This window comes from Pipra filicauda, unplaced genomic scaffold (genome assembly GCF_003945595.2).
Source record: "Pipra filicauda isolate LSUMZ 115617 unplaced genomic scaffold, ASM394559v2 scaffold291_size933811_pilon, whole genome shotgun sequence".
Taxonomy (NCBI): domain Eukaryota; kingdom Metazoa; phylum Chordata; class Aves; order Passeriformes; family Pipridae; genus Pipra; species Pipra filicauda.
This window is the reverse complement of record NW_024104411.1, coordinates 384,240-403,189: the sequence shown is the minus strand read 5'-3', so window position 1 is coordinate 403,189 and position 18,950 is coordinate 384,240. Positions and strand designations below refer to the sequence as shown.

Sequence of the window (18,950 nt, the reverse complement as noted above, 5' to 3'; positions counted from 1 at the left end):
TGCAGGCATCCTCTGGGCTTGCTCTCTGCTTTAATGACTGGTAATGGGGAAAGGATGTGCAGGATCCCGAAACTCTTATAAAAAATGAAAATTGGTTTATCCATTTGTTGCTTGTCGCCAAGCAGTGTCCACCTGTTTCCTTTGGTTTTGGAAAGGAAATAAAGGATGGGGAAGGTTGCAACATGCTTGGGCCTGAAAGAGACAAGGGCAGGTATATTCTCCTGGTGTCCTAGATGGGAGGGCTTGTTGGAATGTGGACATGGCATGTGCTAAATTGTTGACCAGAAGAGTAAACCCCAAATTGACTGTCATTGGCATCTGATGGGTCAAGGAGCTGTTAGTGTCCACCTTGTTAGGATCAAGTGCTTGGGTCTGGAACAAGATTGACTGCTGGGAGCACAGGTACCAGTGAGTCACTCCCAGCTGGCTGCAGTGAGTTTATTCTTCATTTCCCCAGAGCTCCAGGATTAGGAGGGATTTGCAGCTCTATCTTCATTCTCTCTTCAGCTTTCAGTCCAGGCTTGTTTGAAGGGGAAGTGGTGAAGGTGAAGCACCAGGCGGGAGAAGCAGGAATGCCATCCAGACACTGGCTCCTTGTCATTCGCCTCTTCAGTCAGTAAATTCTGGTCCCTGCCCCAGCAGAAGTCAAGATCTGTTCATGCAGTCTGCAAGTGCCCCTTGTAGCTCAGGGTGTGCAGATAATGCATCTCCCCAGGCACTCAAGAGGCCGAGTTGGGTCAAACAGCAGAGCAGTATGAGGTAGGAAGGATTCTGCTCAGATTATGTCCATCATTTCATGCAGCCCAGGCACCCAGAAAGTGCACTGCACACCAGCATCTGTCTTAGTTAACAGGGCTGCAGAGCACAGTCCACTGACATATTGGTAGATCAAAGCTTCTTCTCTTTCCTAACCCTTTAACAGGAAGACCAAGACACCAGGTCCAGATGTTTCCAGCCAGTGAGGCTTTAAATCTACATCCAAAGTGGAATGTTTTCCAAAAATTGGGGCATATGGGTTTGATAACAATATGCAGGACAACAGAGAGAAAGCTTGGACCTGCAGGAAGGGATGGGGAGGCTGCGTTGGCTGCTGGGTCCCACCACTGGGTACTGCTGCAGCAACAGCCACCCACAGGGTTATTCACAGGCAGCAGCAGCCCTTGGGAGGATGAAGGGTGGGCTGTGGCCTCCCTGGTGACATGTCTTTAATTCCTTCAGCTGCAGGATGCCTTGAAGTGTCAGCACTGCAAAAAGCAGTTCAAGTCTAAAGCTGGGCTGAATTACCACACCATGGCTGAACACGTCAGCAAGGTAGGGGAGGTGGGCTGTGCTTGTCTCGTGCCTTGTTTCTCCATGCAGATGCAGAAGATGAAGCCATTGGCAGTCCTATTTCCATGATCTTTGTAAAGGAGGCATCACAGCACCATCTTTACAGCATTTCACACACTGCTCAGCCCAGACAGCGGCCTTCCCCCTTCCCTGCCAAGCAAAGCTTTCTCTTCCCCGGTAGTGAGTTAGGCTCATGTTGATTTTGATAAGTAGAGCAGAAGACTGAAAAAATAAAACAGGATTTCAGATCCCAGCATGGGGGAAGATTCGGTGAGTACAGTGAGGTGGATTTTGAGTGGCAAAGCTCTGCCTCCAAAACCGTGCCCACAAATCTGGGACCGATGGGTTCTGCCTTGCACGAATCTCAAAATCTGGTCTTTAGCTCTCCACCGTGCGTGGGAGAAGCAGCCACAAAATTTATCATTAATAAAATTTTGCAGACATCAGTTTAGATGCTGTTCTAAAAATCTGGTCGTGTGCATCTCCAGGATACCAGGGCAAGGCATAACCACATATTTACAAGTCCCATGCTTACCAGTTGTGACTTGTCTTTTACCTGTGCCTTAATCTCCTGCTCTTCAGTTTGGCTGGTGAATCCTCCGTGCAGGAACTGCTCCTGGGTTTCTCAGCTGACCCTTTGGGTGTAAACACAGGAAAAGCAGGAGCAGATCCACCACATAACAGCAAAGCAGTGGAAGATCCAGCTCTCCTCAGGAGAGGTTCCCTCCGGCCCAGGGCAGCTCCTGAGAGGCAGGGGTTTACCACCCACTCCTGGCACAGAGGACATGAATAAATGGTTGACTCTGTTGCTTCTGTTACTTCCTTGTTTCCAGCCTGTTCCTGTGGAAACCACTGGACTTGGTGAACAGGAAGAGCGGGAAAGGCTGAGGAAAGTGCTAAAGCAGATGGGAAAACTGAAATGCCCCAATGAGGTACGAGAAAGATTCCTGTTTCTCGTTCTATGAGAAGGTGGAAGGAGCGAGTCCCGTGCAGAGGGGGACATGGCATTCTCCAGAGGGACATGCGCTCTCCAGGCATCCCTTGGCATGTGCTCGACGTTTCCACCTTAGCTCAGCCATCCCAGTCCCCATCCCCCTGGCTCTGTGCGCTCTGGCGACAGGCCAGCCTGGCGGGAGAGTGGGCACAGGGCAGGCTGAGGAGCACTGGAGAGCAGGCTCTGCCTCCTGAAGTCAGGAAGGGGCACAGCCGGCACTGTCCCAGGCACAACATAAAACCAAAGCAAACCACACCGAAAACAGTGCCGAGCCAGTTGCAGACAAGTCACGAACAGGTAAGGGGGGTGTGTGGCAGAGGTTTGTCCCGTGGATGCTTTGCTCTCCGTGCAGGCAGTGCCTCCTCAATGCCTTCCCCTCCCGCTGCCCACCATGTGTCTGTCTGGAGAGCTCTGTCCATGTGGTGGGGGCAGGGAGTGCCAGGGGCAGAGGCTGCTTCCCCCGTCCCTCCAGGGCACTGTTATGTGTCTTTGGGGATTGTCAAATCCCCCATCACTCGGATGGGATGGGTTGGTGAATCCACTCTGCGGAGTGGGCTCCTCAGGAATATTCCTTCCTGGAGCAGCAGCATCCCAACCTTTCGGAAATGGGCACATGAAGCCCCAGCCCTCCTTAACCTTTCCCTTCTCCCCATCTCCATAGGGCTGCGTGGCCAACTTCTCCAGCCTGATGGGTTACCAGTACCACCAGAAGCGGTGTGGGAAGCAGCTCACTGAGGCCGACAAGCCTGTTTTCAGCTGTCCACACTGCAGCAAGAAGTACAAATCCAAGGCTGGCCACGACTACCATGTGCGGTCAGAACACACGGCCTCGGTGAGCCCCCTGGATGCTTCCGCAGCCCGAGGAGCCGGGCCACCTCCCCCTGGGGGGGACTGCAGAGCTGCTGTGGAGCCCGTGGGCAGGACAGAGCCGGGCAGGGCCGGGCCGGGCAAGGCAGGTGCAGACGTCGGGCTGATGTTGTTTTGTCCCTCACATCACCACACACATGTTGTACCCTGCGATGTTGGGGGGAACAGGCTGGAGGCCCCTCTGCCCCTCCAAAAAGGCAGGATGCTGTGTTTACAGGAGCGGAGCAATCGTCAGTGTTCTCTTTCCCCAGTGCCCACTGGGCTGTGCTCCAGCCCACCCTGCATCCGTGCTCTGCAGGGAAAAAAAACAGAGCTCAGGCCACTCCCTCACAAGCACCAGCTGCTTGCCAGCGCTGGGGTGGCAGGATCTGTCCCTGGGGAGCATCCCTTTCTGTTCTGTCGATCCCTCCTGACAGTGCATCCAGCGCTAATCACTTCCTAACTAATAACTGGAGACATTTACACGCGCGGGACACAGTCGGTCTGTCTCCTGGCTGGCTGCTGGGCTGAGGGGGTGGGTGCTCCCTTCATTCCAGTGCTCTGGCACAGAGACACAAAGCAGGTCTGGAAACACACAGCCCAAATCCCAGCATCCCCATCCTGGGGCCGGAGAGCTCGCCTGTTCTCTTGTCATGCCCTTCCTGACTCTGTCTCTCTTGCAGCCTCCGGAGGAGCCAGAGGTGAAGCAGGAGCCTGCTCCCATAGAAGATTTCGAGAGGACCCCGAGCGGCCGCATCCGTCGGACATCGGCCCAGGTAGCCGTCTTTCACCTCCAGGAGATAGCGGAGGATGAGCTCGCCAGGGATTGGACCAAGCGGAGGATGAAGGATGACCTGGTGCCTGAAACGAAGCGGGTGAGCAGCCTTTAGTTCTCCTTTTGTTTGTACACGGAGATCCCGGGATGCTAGCCTGGCCCCAGCTGCACATGGAGATCCTGGGATGATTGCCTGGCCCCAGCTGTACACAAAGATCCCAGGATGATTGCCTGGCCCCAGATGGCTGAGGGCTCACGTGTCTCCCTTGCTGTGTCTTAAATTAATTAGCTGTGATGGCAGATTTATTGCTGAAGAGCCCACCCAGCACAGGCTGAGCCCCTGTGGTCTGGAGGCTCCCAGCTGCAGACAGCTTTGCCCTTTCCCACTGGGTGGAATGGAGCAAAGGGTGGTGCTTTGGGGAGAAATCGGAGTCCAGCCCAGAGGATGTTGTTTGTGGAGCAGGGTCAGTTCTGGTCCGTGCTGGCAGCCAAGAGGAGCATGTGAAGAGAGCAGAGATCGAACCTGAAATGATCTCTCTTGCACTGTCAGAGAGCAAAGATGCTCCAGGCAGAATTCCCTCCCTTCACATCTCTTCCTTAACTTCTGGGAGATGCTTTTCTGGAGGTAAAGGGCCTGCAGCATCCCAGAGCAGTGCTGCTGCGAGCAGAGGAAGGTGGAGAGTGGAGGCAGGGCTGAGCTGAGCTCCAGCAGCGATGCACTCGTGGCCCGATGCTGTGGGGTCTACATGGGGTTCCAGGAGGTTTGAGCTTTGTGTAGGCATTGGTTAAACCAAACCTCCCTCGTGGCTATAGGAAGAAGTGATTATTCCTGGGAGCATCCCAAAGCTGAAATTCCCTCCAGGTGCACTGCTTCTGGACTGTAAAAGGAATGAAGCAGCAGCAAATCGTAAGCCTTTTCAGTGTAAAAGAGGAAAAAAGAGAGGGAACCGGAGTATTTTCGTCTGCCAGAACTCAATGCAGAGCCATCCTGCAAGTCTCTGTTTGAGCTGCAGCCTGTTTCCTGAGCAGGCAAGTCTGCAGTTGAGTGCCAGGTCTATTCCTTGCTCTGAACAGTTGGGTATCTCTTGTCCAGAGCTCCAAAATTCGCGCTGGGCAGAATATTGGGCACATTGCAAAGATGGGAGTGAGGATCAGAGGGCATCAGGAGAGCGTAGTCCTGCAGAGACCCAGAGGAGCTCAGCCTGGCTCAGATCCCAGTCTGCACGTGGCAGGCAGCTGGAAAACCAGCACAGAAACAAACCAGCAGCTTCTTTACCCACCTTGGCATCCTGGTGAGGCACTGGCACAGAAGGGGATCCAGCCACAATGCTGCCACAGAGCAGAGCTGGGGGTTCTAGGGCCAGAACTGGTTGCAAAGTTTTTATTTCCCCACTGCTTGGTGTTGCCATTGTTGGTTTCCAGATGACTTCAACTGCAATGCATTTGTAACATAAAAAAATCAAGCCCAAAGTAGCTGTTTCATTTCAAATACTGCATGAGGAGAGGTGTGCTGCTCTCTTCTCCCCCCTCCAGCCTCAGCTCTTTTGTTCCTCTCTTTCCTTTTGGAATTACTTCCCTTACTCATGACTTTGGATATTTTCTGTTTGAATTGAAGGATCAGCCAGGACCCCAGGCCTGGACAAGGGACACATGTTCAGGCTGACATACAAAGGCATCGTAAAGGTCTCAGCACTGCTGTAATTGCTCCATGAAATGCTGGTGGGGTTTTTTTATGAGACATCTCTTGTGTTCAGAGTCTAATTGTTTGAGTTTAACTGAGCCCCATCTTGGTGCTAAAAAGCAAGGAATTGCTGTGAGGTTGGCAGAAGCAGTTTTGCATTGAGGATGGGCAAGGGGGGAATTGGATCGGCTCCCAGGTGACAAAACAAGGATCGGGACCTCAGGCCCTGCGTGAAATCCTCCGTGTATTTTGGAGGAAATCAGTGCAGTGGGTGAATACATACGTAGCTGTGTGTGTGCCTGTGGGTACATCTTGCAGTGGCTGTCACGTTCCCTTGACAACACTCCATAATCTGCTCAGTCTATGACATTTTTTCTCGACGAGCAGTGCTGGAAGGAGGTGGGAGGCAGGTTCTGCCTGGGGAGACTGGTGGGAACTTGCTGACTTCAGCACGCTCTGTGTTGCTCTGCTGAGCCGTCTCGCATTGCTCAGGACCCCTCTGGGTTTACAAGTTACTTCAGTTCAGGGCGTGGAGAAAACCTCCCAATTGTGAGCGCCTCAAACATACCACCAAGTGCCCAGTCTGACCCTGTTACAGCCCCGAACAGCCCTTCCCTCAGAAGTGCCTTCAGCTGTGCTGGCAGGACAGCCCTGTGCCATGTGGGAGGCTTAGAGCAGCAGGCAGTGTCCCCACGTCCCCATGCCACCGCCCCACTGAGCGTGTGTGGTGTCTGTCCCCGAGGGAGCTGACAGCCCACAGCCACCGGAGCAGCAGGAAGAAAAACACCAGTTCACCGTGACCAGCATGGCAGGACTGATGGGAAATGGTGGAATTCCCAGAAGAGCCGCCACACCACCACCTCTTCTTCCCTCTGAGCCTTACCCAGCCATTGGGAGTATGCTGCTGGGTCTGCAGACCCCCTCAGTGGACCTGGAGAGAGGTGGAAAGTCAGGGATTGGCAGCAGATTTCAGCTGCTCCTGCCTCTTGTCAGCAAGCCCTGGGGATTTCCGGGATTCCTGAGGGACGGATGAGTCCCAGCTCTGATCTGTAACCAGTGGTGGATGGATACACCCAAACGATGCAGCTCCATCCCTGAACTCTTTGAGTTCCACACCAGCGGTCCCAGCAGTCAACATGGATTCCAAGGAAGCTGATGAAGAAAGCCACCCCTCCTCTTCATCCCTTCTCTGGGCAGCAAAACTTTTTCCCAGGGGAAGGCACAGCTCCTCAGCAAGCCGATGGGATACAGAGGTTTGCAGCCTTCAGCAGGCACAGCCCCACTGCAGCCCCTGTGCTGTGGCCACGTGGCAGCTGGTCCCAGCCAGGGAGAGGGACGCTGGGTCTGGATCCCGTTGGTGGCCCATGGTGGGACGCGTTCGCCTTTCCCCGGGAGAATGGATTCCTTCACACCAAAGCAATGGCATTAGAATAAACGATTGCTGCTCGATCCCAGGCCCTGCGCTGCCTTCGGTCTGCGCTAACCAAATCCAGCATTTCTAAATATACACTGGAGTCTTATTTTCTCGCTCCGATCTTTATTTGCCTCCGGATAAGCTGAAACAGATGGGGTGTTTCACAACAGCCGCTTGCTGGGCTTGTCAGATGGGGAAGGGCACACCCCTGCTGCTTTTCTGGGAAAAATCCCCTCTGCAGAATCTCCGTGAAGATGCTGCCGACCCTCTGACCTTCCTCTGGCCTTTGCTGCCTGTGGGCAGCCTTGGGGCTGCCACAGAAGGAGTGAGAGGCTGCAGGGAACACCCAGCTTGGTGGCATAGGCAGGCAACGGTGGGCTCTGGGGATCTAGTGGGGGATAAGAAACAACCTCCTCGAGCAGAGGGAGAGGCATCTTAGGGGCAAGAGGGAAGAAAATGCCGTGGAAATCCCACTGTTTCATGGTGTGATACCTTCCTGGTGGCGTTGCTTGCTTCGAGGTGCTGGAGATGGTGTTGGGCTCCTGCAGCCCAGGCAGCCACAATCCTGCACAGGGAGGGATGCAGAGCTCCTCTGTGGGATGCAAGAACACCCCATTCACCTCCCCAGGGCTCAGGATGTGGTGCTGTTACAGGGCTGAGGGCAGCCGTGGATGCTGCACATCCCCATGGAGCCTGGATGCTGTGGGGTGCCAGGGGTTCAGAGCGAAGGACTGCTGTGGGCCAGTCATAAAGCTAAAGGGGAAAAGGCTTGAGGTTTTATACTGGAACCAGGATAAATTCCGGAGCAGAAGAGGCTGGCTTGGGTTTATCCCCCACAACAATGGCCCTGCGATCTGGGTGGGAGCCAGGCTGAGCCCTGCAGACTCGTGTCACTGGTGGGCCAAACCGGATCCCAGCTCCAGCTGCGGGGCCGAGTCCGCCCTTCCTCCCCTTGCTCGGCAGCGCTGGCGTGGTGTGACCCTCCTGTGGGACCTGGCTGCCATCCAACACCCTTGGGTGCATTTTGGCTTCACCTCCAAGACAGCATCACCCACAGCCTCCATGGGGCCCTGGGAGAGCCATGCCTCGTGCTGGGGACCTGGGTGAGGCTTCCAGGGGCGCTCCTTGGCTGAGACATCCCACATGGTTCTCATTTACTGCGATATATTTTGGGGAAGGGGAGAGCTGTCTAAGGAGCAGAGAGGATTGAAATATGAAAGTTAATTAAATAAAACCGTCAGTCAAAGAAAACAAACCTTCCCAGCCCAGCATCCTTCGACTGTTCAGAAGAGATGGGCTGCAGCCAAAACCAGTTGTAGTCGTTTAATGATTTGGCCATGAAGATTTTCACTTACAGGCTGTTTGAGGAAAATAAATGGAAAAGAAAAAAAAATATAAAATATTCCATGCCTGGGGCTCCCTCTTAATAGAGACATAAAGATGACTTTGACATTCCCAGAACCACAGCGCCCCGGGAAGACATGGGATTTGCATGTTATTGTGCAGGGCTGTTGGAGGAGAGCGGGGAGGGATTTTTCTCTGGAGTGGGAAAGCAGAGCAGCAGAGTCCACATCTCTGAACATCCCCCCTCGCCTCCTCCCCGGGGACGTGCGGAGGGAGAGGTTGTTGCTGGGGCTGTGTGCGGTTACCATTAATGTTTGCTCATTCATGGGATTGATTGGGTTTTAATTATGGAGGCCGTTTGGCATCCCGGCTCTCAGTATCAATGGCTGAAAGGGACTCCTGTGTTCTCCCCTGGAGGTGACATTGCCTCCCCCGGGTGGGGGACCAAGCGCTTGGTAGATGCACCATCCCAGAGCTTCAAAGAGCTCTGTTGGCATCTCCCCCAGCCGCGAAGCACGACAGAATAGCAGCACGCTGGGGCTCAGGGGAGTTTTCCACATCCACATCCGTCTGTACCAGCGTTCGCGGCGCCGTTTCGCAAGGCCCTGTGCCCCTGCCCCTCTCATGGAGCCCAGCACTCCACGGGCTCCCTGCTCCGGCCGTGCCCTGCCACGTGCCAAGGGGAAGGCAGCAGGGGCACATAGATCAATTTGAGTGGAAATGAGCGGTTGGCATCTGAGCCCTCCACATCCCGAGCTTCCCTTTGCAGGGAGGTTTGGGAACAGCTGGGGAGAGCTGGACAAAGGCAGATTTGCAACTTTTATCAGCATGTTCAGGAAAAGTCACAGCTGGAAGAGAAATCCAGCCAGCTTCCCGCTGCCTCTGAACCACCAGCCCCGGGTCCTCAGGGAACGTTTTAAAAACAGCTCCTGGGTTTGCACCTCTGCGAGCACTATTTGGCTCTGTGTCCTCTCCATCCAGGGATGCAGCCATGGCCCATGCTCAGAGGTGCCCATGGAGAGTGGCACGTGCTCAGGTACCTACACTTGCACCGTGTCATCTGTGGGCTCACCCAGCACTCTCCCACTCGGGGCAAGTTTGGGGCTTGAGACCCAAACAACATCCATCGGCTCTGGCAGAGCTCACCGGGGTGGTCTGGGAGTCGTGCTGGCATGGCTGTGCAGGCTAGTGTCCCGTGCAGACCTTGGCACGGTGGCACAGTGTCAGGCAGGGACCAACCCCACAGGTAGGGCCAGGCACAGCAGCCAGGAGGCCCAGAGATGCCCGGAGCTGCAGCCTTGACTTGTGCTGAACATGCAGAACTGGGGTTGGGAAGGCCGGCCCGCTATGCTAACCCTCAAAATTGTTAATAAAGCGGTAATTAAAAGCACTTGGAAGGAGAAGCCCTGCCAGAAGGAGAGGCAGAGGCACAAGAGCCTTTCATTGTTTGATGAGTTGTGCCCATTCATCCATGGAAGGCAGCCATGGAGGCTCCTGGCATCGTCCCCTCTGCCCAGTGTGCAGGGTTGTTTATTCCCCTGGTTATGAAACACGGCAGAAGGGCTGTGCCGACACCGTGCACCGAAAACACCGGGTCTGGGCCTGGCCCTGGTGCCGGGCATGGACCTGAGAGCAGGAGCAGGAGCCTCCCCTCTCCTGTTTGCTGGGGACTCCTCACCGGTGGCACAGCAGAGGGCAGAGCCACCCCCATGGTCTGCAGTGCCCGGGGAGGGGAATGGCATCTCCGGGGGAAGCCTCACAAGTAGTTTTCAGCTCCGATTCACTTCGGACGGGGACAAGACCTGTGTGAAGAGGCAGGATTCCACCACAGACCAGGCTGGGGTGTGCAGCTCTGCTAATCCTCTGCTATTGTTCACAGCTCAATTACACCCGACCAGGGCTTCCAAAGCTCAATCCCAGGCTGCTGGAAAACTGGAAGAACGAAGTGAAGGAGAAGGGCCGCATCAACTGTCCCAACAATGTAAGGACTGTCTCTGTTCTGCCACAGGCCGGCTGGTCTCAGTCTGCAGGAGAAAGGGGGAGTTTTAGGGGCAGAAACCCACCAAAGCAGGTTCTCATTGGGCCTCAGATGACAGTGATGTTCAGACACTCATTTCATCTCCTTTCCCTGGGCTTGCTGCCGTGCCTCATTAAAGCATGTCCCACCTTTGGGATCCTCCTGGTGTGCTCACCCTTGGGGACTGGGCCACTCTTGGGCTGATGGTTCAGCATTGCCCAGTTCAGGCTCTGGAGCTGCCTTTGGAAAGCAAGGCTCCAGACGGAGCAAAGGCTGTGCATCCTGCGCTCAGGAGTCTTTTAATGCAGAGAACCTGCTTTTCCCAGAGTTAAGCTGGGCTGGATTTAAGCCAAGCTTTTTAAAGCCTTGCGACAGGCAGCAACCTCAGGGCATGGTGCAGGCACTTCATCTCTCTGTGAAACAGTCTTGGCCTGAACTGGCAGGGAGGTGAACCCCACCCTGGTGCTGGGCCTGGATTTATCATCCCAAACAAAGCCTTGCTAATGGGAGTTCTGAAGGAGGCTGTTCCCACAAGGCCGGGGGAGCCGGGCTGGCTAATTAATGTCATACACAGGCACTTGAAAAAGACGTTGCTCAGAAACTGGTCATGCTGCTGCCCGGGTGATTTGTCCTCTCTGTTAAGCCTCTGCTGTGGCTCCAAGAACTCCTGTAGCCCAGCAGGACCTCCCGACAGCTCACAAATGTACCGTTTTCCACGGAGACATTTAGGGGAGACGTTTTTCAGCCTGTTGCAGAGGGATGTGGCCACATGACTCCCATTAGCACTAATAGGAAACGTGTGACCAGAGCCCTCGGCGCCTCGAAGAGCATTAACCTCACACTGCTCAGCCTGGACCGGTGGCTGTGCTGGCTCAGCAGGCTCCTGGCCCTGGCTCCGAGGAAGGCAGATGAGGGGGATCGTGTCTAACCCTGCTTTGTTTCTTCCTGCAGTTCTGTGAAGCCATTTACTCCAGTGTCTCGGGGCTGAAAGCTCACCTGGCCAACTGCAACAAGGTAGGTCCCTCCTTTTACACCCTTGTCTCAGAGGTGTCTTTGGGGTTTGGTTTTCTCTTCCCCCCCAGCTGCTTTGGAAGGGACAGGCCAAGGGACAATGCACAGGTTAAAGGATGGTGGCCACTGGCAGGGCTGGCCAGGCAGTGCTGCTCGCAGTGAGTTGTCAGCAGGCAGATGGAGGCAGAGAGGCTGGAGCAGAGCAGATGGGATGGAAGGGATGTAGCTGCCATCCCAACTGTGAAGCAGAGGTCCCATAACACAAACATCTCCCTCAAGAGCCCAGACCTCTAACACATGGAGTGTCTCAGGGACACAGCAGTGGGACCAAGCCATCCTGCCTCGTGTCCCCCCATCCCTCAGTAGGGCTGAGGGTTCCCAGCTGGTTCCTGCAGCCCCCAAATCATTCATGAGCCCTTGACTACCCAACACTGCTGTTGCAGTGCCTCCTGGGATGAGCTGAGGCTGGAAGAGGTGGCCGGTCCATGCAGAGACCAGTGCCCTCCTGCCTGAGGGAGCAGCCCTGAGCTCCAGAGGCCTGCAGCTGCCACAGGGGAGGGATTGGGAGCTCAGCGTAGGTCCCTCAAATTGGAACCAAGTAAGAGCTGCTAAAGCTTTATACCCCGAAACATTTCCAGCTGCAGCTTCCATTGAATGGAGCTTCCAGGAGGCAGCTCCAATCCATATCCCATGGTTATTAAAAACACCAACTCCTGCTCTCCTCCAGCGCTAGCTGGAACAGCAGCCCTTAATGAGATCATTTAGAAAATGGGCTGCAGAGATCCAGCAGGAGAAGCTGGATTTATGCAGGATAAAAGAGCAAACACGGGAGACTGGGGCAGCTCCTTTGCTGTCCAAGAGAAAATGGAGCTGGTTTCTGGCTGGTTCCATGCACAGGAAGGAGCCAGGATCTGCATGAGCATTTCCATGAACCACAGAGGTGCACACTCGGTGTCTGGCACAGCTGGGGCTGGGTGCTGGGGGTCAGCACTGGGGGAATTGCTGCTCTGTGGCCCCCACACCACCATCAGTTGGATTCTTCCCCTTACTGAGGATTTAGTTTGGATACATGTGCCACCAAATTGGGCATAAATAAATCACAACCCCTCCAGAGCTGGCCTGTGATTCCTACTGTAAAATCCTGCAGAACTGGTTGCAATATGTCAAGCCTTAGTGAGAATGGAGGTTGCTCCCAGGCAGCACCTCATCCTCAGTGGGGATTGATGCACCAAGATGATTTTGCATGAATATTCCTGAAGCCAGTCTGTAGTGGGGCCAGCCCTGCCCTCTCCTGAAATGAGAGACCCATCTAACTCCAGATTTACGGCTACAGAGAAATTCCCAGGGAGGAAATATATTGCCTGGAGGGGCCCATCCATAACCCCCTCGTCAAGAGAGAGCACATTATCTCCCGCATGCCGTGACCTGCAGCAGAGCCGGGAGATCCGTCATCCCACCAGGGCTCTGTTGACAGGAATCCAGCAGTCACTGTGGCTCTTTGACAGCGTAAAAGGAAAATTAGGTGAGTGTTGGACATAAATCTGATGGTGGTTCAGTCCCGGGAGATCACAGATCTATTGACAGTGAGGACACAGGGCAGTGGCCCCATCAGCCCCAGGACACACCTGATGTCGTTGGTGTTGCTGGGGACACACAGGCTGCAGCATGGGCTGAAGATCAGAGAGAAGATGTGGCTGTGAGCTCCTGGCCTGGCACCGAGGCCAGCAGAGATCTGGTGCTTTAGACACGAGTGTTTATTTTGTGTCATGTTGAGGTCACAGGGGACTCAAGGCCGGGCTGGGGCCGGTGGGGCCACCCCTCTGGGCCGCTTTTGGCTCTGCAGGAGGCTGCTCTGTCTTACAGGGAGACCACTTGGTGGGCAAGTACCGCTGCCTCCTGTGCCAGAAGGAGTTCAGCTCCGAGAGCGGCGTCAAGTACCACATCATCAAGGCTCACTCAGAGGTAAGGAAGCAGCTGGAGCTGGGCTGGGATGGTCCCTGCTCCGAAGTGCCCGTGCTTGGGCTGTCCCTCTCCATCCATCCATCCATCCATCCTTCCATCTATCCATCCATCCTTCCATCTATCCATCCATCCATCCATCTATCCATCCATCCATCCATCCATCCATCCATGTCTGCCAAGAGCAGAGCTCCCAGCAGCATCAGCGATGCTGTGACAGCCTGGGGGGGGGAGGTTCCTTCCTATCCCCCTTGGTGTCCCCAAAACCCCCAGGCTGAGCACTTTGTCCTGGGGAGGTGATGCCAGCGGGGTGTGGGGCGGCCCCAGCTCAGGTTGTGTGTGCTGGTGCCAGTGCCTGGCCCCTGGACAGTCACTAACTCCCGTGTCACCCCACGGACACAGAACTGGTTCCGAACCTCCTCAGAGGCCAGCCGGAAAAAGAAAAACAGGGAACAGCTTTCTTCCAGCAAAGAGGAGAAAAAGAAAAGCACAAACGGGAAGAAAAGAGGGAGGAAACCCAAGGAGAGGCCTCCAGAAATGTCTCCAAAGGGCAAAGAAAGCGTGGCAGCAAAGACTAATCACAAGAAAACCCTCGAGCACTGGGAAGGCTCCCGGGGCAGCCCCGAGGGGGACGAGCATGTCCCCAAGCCCCCAGGCCAGCGGAAGGGAGGAGCCAGCAAGATGCCTGAGAAATGAGCAGCTCAGAGACTCACGTCCAAGGATTCGTTTACAGCCCAGGGTAACAGGGTGGGGGTCTCTCCCGGTTTTATGTCCTCTCCTTCCCATTCCACCTCCCTTCCCCCCACCCTCCTCTCACCCTCTTTTTACAAAAAGAAAGGAAAAAAAAAGAAAAAAAAAAGACAGAAAATACCAATTAACCACTTTAAACAAGTCACGGACCTTGTTTCACACTGGAAAACAAACAGGATCAAGGAAGCTGGACCGTTCTCCACCCCCTGCCTCTGTACATACCCCTCGGTGGGACCCCGCTGCCTCCCCCAGCCCGTGATTCCCCTCCCCTGCGCCAAACTGGTGACGCTTGAGTGAAAGAGAAGTGCAATAGCAGCGGGTCCCGTGGATGGGGACCCTCCGCCAGCAGCTGCGTGCCGGGGCAGGGAGCTGCCTGCCTGCCTGGCAGCCTCCAGCGGGCCCCAGCCTTCCAGCTCCAGGGCAATGTTTCCAAAGATGTTTGACCTGGTCGGGCATAGGGTCCAGCAGCGGATGCCGGGGGGGTCGGCAGCACTTTCCCCGCTGCCTCAGGTCGAGGGTGAATGCGTTTGGCAGGGATCGGCTCCGTGGGGTGTCGGCTTTGCAGGGTTTGTCTCAGCGGCGCAGGCAGAGGAGGGAACAGGGAACGTGGGCACGGAGTGTGACCAGGGCTGAGGGTGCGGGGGGCGAGAGCGGGAGGTGGAACTGGTCGGGTTGGAGAGTTTAACGGAAGGTTGGGGGAGTGTTGTGGGCACCGTGGAGCGGGGCAGTGCGACCAAGGAGGGGGCGCAATGAGGGAGCTGTGCTCGGATTGTATTTGCAAACGCAGCTGGCAGTGCCGGGGTCAGGGGGAGATGGCAGCCATCAACCTGCCCCCCCAGCCTGGGGGGGCATCCAAGGGTGGTTGAGAGTCCCATTGGCTCTATCCAATCACACTAAAGGGAGGAATGGGGTCTCGGTTCCCCAGTTGCAGCCGTGGGAGGTGTGTGATGGGAACAGGGGCAGCATCAAGTGACAATCACGGGTCCTGCTTTGGGGCGAGCCCAGCTGCTGCCCAGGCACCTCCCGCTCCCCTCGTCCCTCGGGGCCGGGACCCGCTGTAGGGGGAGTTCCTGCTCCCAAAGATGCATCTGAGCCCCCGATCATCCCCCTCGGGATGGGAGGTCCCTGTGGTGCCGTCCCTGCTTGTGCTCTTCCCCCGGGCTCTTTGCACCTGTGCTGACACGGTCATCACACCTCGCTCCAGCCCAGAGGGAACCCTCCCTGGACCAGGACGTATCCGTCTCCAGACAAAACCAGGCTACCTCGGTCCTTGGGAAACAGGCACGTTTCCTCTCGGTAACAGAACAGAAAACCTTAATTCGATTTTTTTCCCTATGCAGAGCCAGGAAAGTGGCATCGGAGCTTCTGCTTTTGCTTTAATCAGTTCAAACCTCAATCCTCTCTTTCCCAGGAGTCGCTGCTCCTTGCTGCCCGCTAGAGGCTTGGTATCATTCCCTGGCTTCGAGCAGCGGCTCAGTCATAATTAACATCCTCCACTGGCAGGTTATTCCAGCCGGGCAGGGAGGGGGGACGGTGGTGGCTGAAGCCAGGGCTTCTCGGGGAGCCCGGTCTCCTGCTCTGTCCATGGCTCCGGCCCCTGGATCCACGCTCTACATTGCCCGGCGAGCTGGGCACGTGCCTGCGGATGAGGGAACGTGCTGGAGCACTGCTGGCTGTGCCGGGCCTCGAGGCAATTAGTGAGAAAGCTTAATTAGTCACTGCGGCACAGCCTGGTCGCTGCTTGCTCTTCATTGGATCTGTATTTGGATGCTGTCACCGGGGCAGATCCTGCCTCCCCGGGGAAGGGGGAGAGCTCCAGGAGGTGTAGGATGTGCGTGCGTGGAGCTGCTCGCTCTTTGTCACGACAGGGACGTTGGGGCGCTGTCCTGGCAGTGGTGTTCTCTGGTGCTGAGCCCGTGTGCCCTTGTCAAAGCCACAATGGCTGGGAGGGCAGTGACCCCCCCCATGCCAAGAGGGCGTTTGGGGGGCACACTGGGGCTACTGGGGAGGCCAGCAGCAGCAGGAAGGGGACAGTGGGCAGAGATGGAGACCTGGCACAGAAATCTCTGCAAAGGGGCAGAGGGAGCCGCTGCATCCCAAAATCATGTCCCACCACTGAAGAAAGCCCTCGGGAAAGCTTCATATCCTGACCCAGGGAGGGGTGACCCAGGTGGCCCGGACTGCTGGCTCGGATGGTCACCACACAATCCCCACCGCCTCCCCCCGGGCAGAGCCCAGGGCTCCATTCTCATTAATGTGCAATTAATTGGCTTCTCGTCGATTAAATTAAGAGGCAGCACTGTGCTGCATGTGGGGGGAGCCCTGGGAGCTGCTCAGGGCGAGGGAGACCCAGGAAAGGGCCGGCTTGGGGAGTTGTCAGGGAGTCCACATCAAAACCCAACATCTGCTTCCTTAACGAGAGTGTCTGCAAAGGAGCATCCTGAGAGGAGCAGGGACAGCTGTGGTGACCTCACAGAGTGACACCAGCCTGGAGGGGACCCCAGGGACCATCTGGGATCTTAGGGTCAGCAGTAGGAGCGGCAGTCCTGGTGCTGTCCCTGTCACCCTCAGACCTGGGAAACACACACAGCCCTGGTGAGGGCAGCACTGTGGTCAGTTGGGAATTTCCATGAGAAAATGAAATCTTCAAGGGGTTTTTTTCCCCTGAAAAGGTGTTTTCCCCACTAGTCATCACTCAGAGAGGAACATGTTCCCCCACTTTCTCCATGAGACATCCTTAACTCTCCTGCTTGTCCAGGGAAGGTTCCAGAGCGATGCTGGGACCCCAGCAGCTGCCAGCGAGTGGGCAGGGCTGAGTGACACCACAGTGGCATTGCTGGGGCCAGCAGGTTGTGCCCCTTCAGGTGCTCCCAGTGAGGCAGCGCCAGCTGGGAAACCACCTTGATCCAGAGGGATGGGCAGAGGCTGCAGGACCAGATGTGGGGACAAGATGTCCTGTCCCTTTCTATCCCCTCATCTGCAGGGTTTGGGAGTTTTGTCACCCTGGGGACAGTGACACTGTGGTCCCACACCTCTGCTGTTGTGGAAACCCACCATCCCGTCACCCTTGTCCCCAAGGAAAGGGCTAAACCTCTGTGGGAGCAGGGATGGACTGCAACCCCATGGGAAGACCTCATGGAAAGCTACAGTCACGGGGGGCTGCTGTGGCTGAGGAACCCCTGGCACTGACACCACACCCCGGTGAGGGTGGGTGTGCTGTGCTGGCTCCAGGCGGGAAGCGAGGGCCAAATCCAGCCACCGTGGATGGAGCTGCCTGGGCCTGGAGCATCTCTCACACCCAGGAGCCTTGGGAGCGTTTTGTTCTTTTCTTTCTCTCCTCGTGACACCCATCCCATGGCATATCCGAATGTTTCTCGTCGATGCCAGTTATTAGTGCATAAGTGTATTTTGGGGAAAAAATGAAAACATTAAAAAAAAATAGGAAAAAAAAAGAATTTTCAATTTATCACTTGTAACCATATATATAAATATATAAATATATATATTAAAAAGTGTTTATTTGCAAAAAATAAAATTGTTTTAACGGTAAACTATCTTATAATAAACTCCCGATTTGTGACGATCTGTTCTTTTGTTAATCATTGACAAATCCTCAGTTGGAGAGTACTGTCCGAGCAGCTCCGAGCAGCTGAGCCCCTGCGGAGGCGCTCCCTGTACTGTATGTATGAAACAGCTGTATCGAATAAATGGTTATTGATTTTTTATTAGCACTGCTGTCATCGTTATTTGGCAGTTCGGAGGGAGGGTTGGACATGGGATCCGATGGGTTTGGATTTGTCCTTCCTGAGGGGACCTCCCCGTCCACTGGAGTTTGAGCGCACGGTCCCTGGCCCAGGGGTGCGTCCAAAACCGGAATGGGAAGGCTGGGGAGAGTGAGGACTAGGGATGCTTCCTGCACCAGCACTTGGCACAGCTGGCAATCCTGGTGACAGGAGGATCTCCAGAGCCAGAGGATCCCCGGTGCCCACAGCCCAGTGCCCAACTGCCCACGACTCCCCTATTTTAGGAGTAGAAATCCCCCTAAAGCTGCTCCCAATCCACCCATGCCATCAGCAGCGTCCAGTGTCTCCCAGCCCCAGGGGCCGCATCCAGCCCAGGACCTCTCCTTCCTAGGGAGCTCTGCAGGACCCGGGCCCCACCTCCCGGTCTTCCCAGCGTGGGAATAAATCCTCTTCTGCTCCCTAATGGTTTTATTGGCACCGAACCCAAGTCAGGGACAGATTTAGACTGATCTCCCTGCTGGCTGAGAATCCAACCTTTCCTCACGGATGCTCTCGGCTCCCCAAAGGCAGGATGGGGACCCCAGAAGCAGCACTTGCCATGCCCCAAACATGTGGTAACACAAACCTCTGCTCTGGGGGACCCCAGACACAAGATGGAAGCACAATGCCAAGGAAAACCTGGGACCCCACAGGGCTGGGGTCCCCCCAGCTTCTCCACTGTCCTGTGACCAGGTCAGGGCCTGGGAGCACCCAAATCCTGCTGCCCCCAGTTCTGCTGGCAGCAATAAGGGGTGGGGGGAAAGGGGAGGAGGGTTTGCTTGGGCATGGGGTGCAGAGCTGCCCCACAGCACTCACCCATGATAACAGCACTTATTGCATCCCACAGCACCCACCCATGCCCAAAACACCCACCTGCACCCACTCGTGCCCACAGCAGCCATTCGTACCCAAAGCACCCACCCTCCTCACTCCACGGCACCCACTCGTCCCCAAAGCACCCACCTGCACCCCACAACCCCCCCCTTTGTGCCCTACAGCGCCCAGCCACGCTGAGATCACCCTGCAGTGCTCACCTGCACCCCACAGC

General features: G+C 55.7%; 1 protein-coding gene across 1 annotated transcript in view; it reads left to right on the top strand.

The window, feature by feature from the left end:
• Positions 1-17,596, top strand: part of ZNF512B (zinc finger protein 512B) — a 29,822-nt gene extending 12,226 nt beyond the window's left edge. Inside the window, exons 10-17 of the mRNA XM_027710605.2 lie at positions 1,219-1,311; positions 2,163-2,261; positions 2,985-3,275; positions 3,853-4,044; positions 10,263-10,364; positions 11,352-11,414; positions 13,275-13,373; positions 13,773-17,596. Coding sequence (XP_027566406.1) covers positions 1,219-1,311; positions 2,163-2,261; positions 2,985-3,275; positions 3,853-4,044; positions 10,263-10,364; positions 11,352-11,414; positions 13,275-13,373; positions 13,773-14,066 — 1,233 coding nt within the window. The 3' untranslated portion in view covers positions 14,067-17,596. The remainder of the gene's footprint in view (positions 1-1,218; positions 1,312-2,162; positions 2,262-2,984; positions 3,276-3,852; positions 4,045-10,262; positions 10,365-11,351; positions 11,415-13,274; positions 13,374-13,772) is intronic.
• Positions 17,597-18,950: the final 1,354 nt, after the last annotated feature.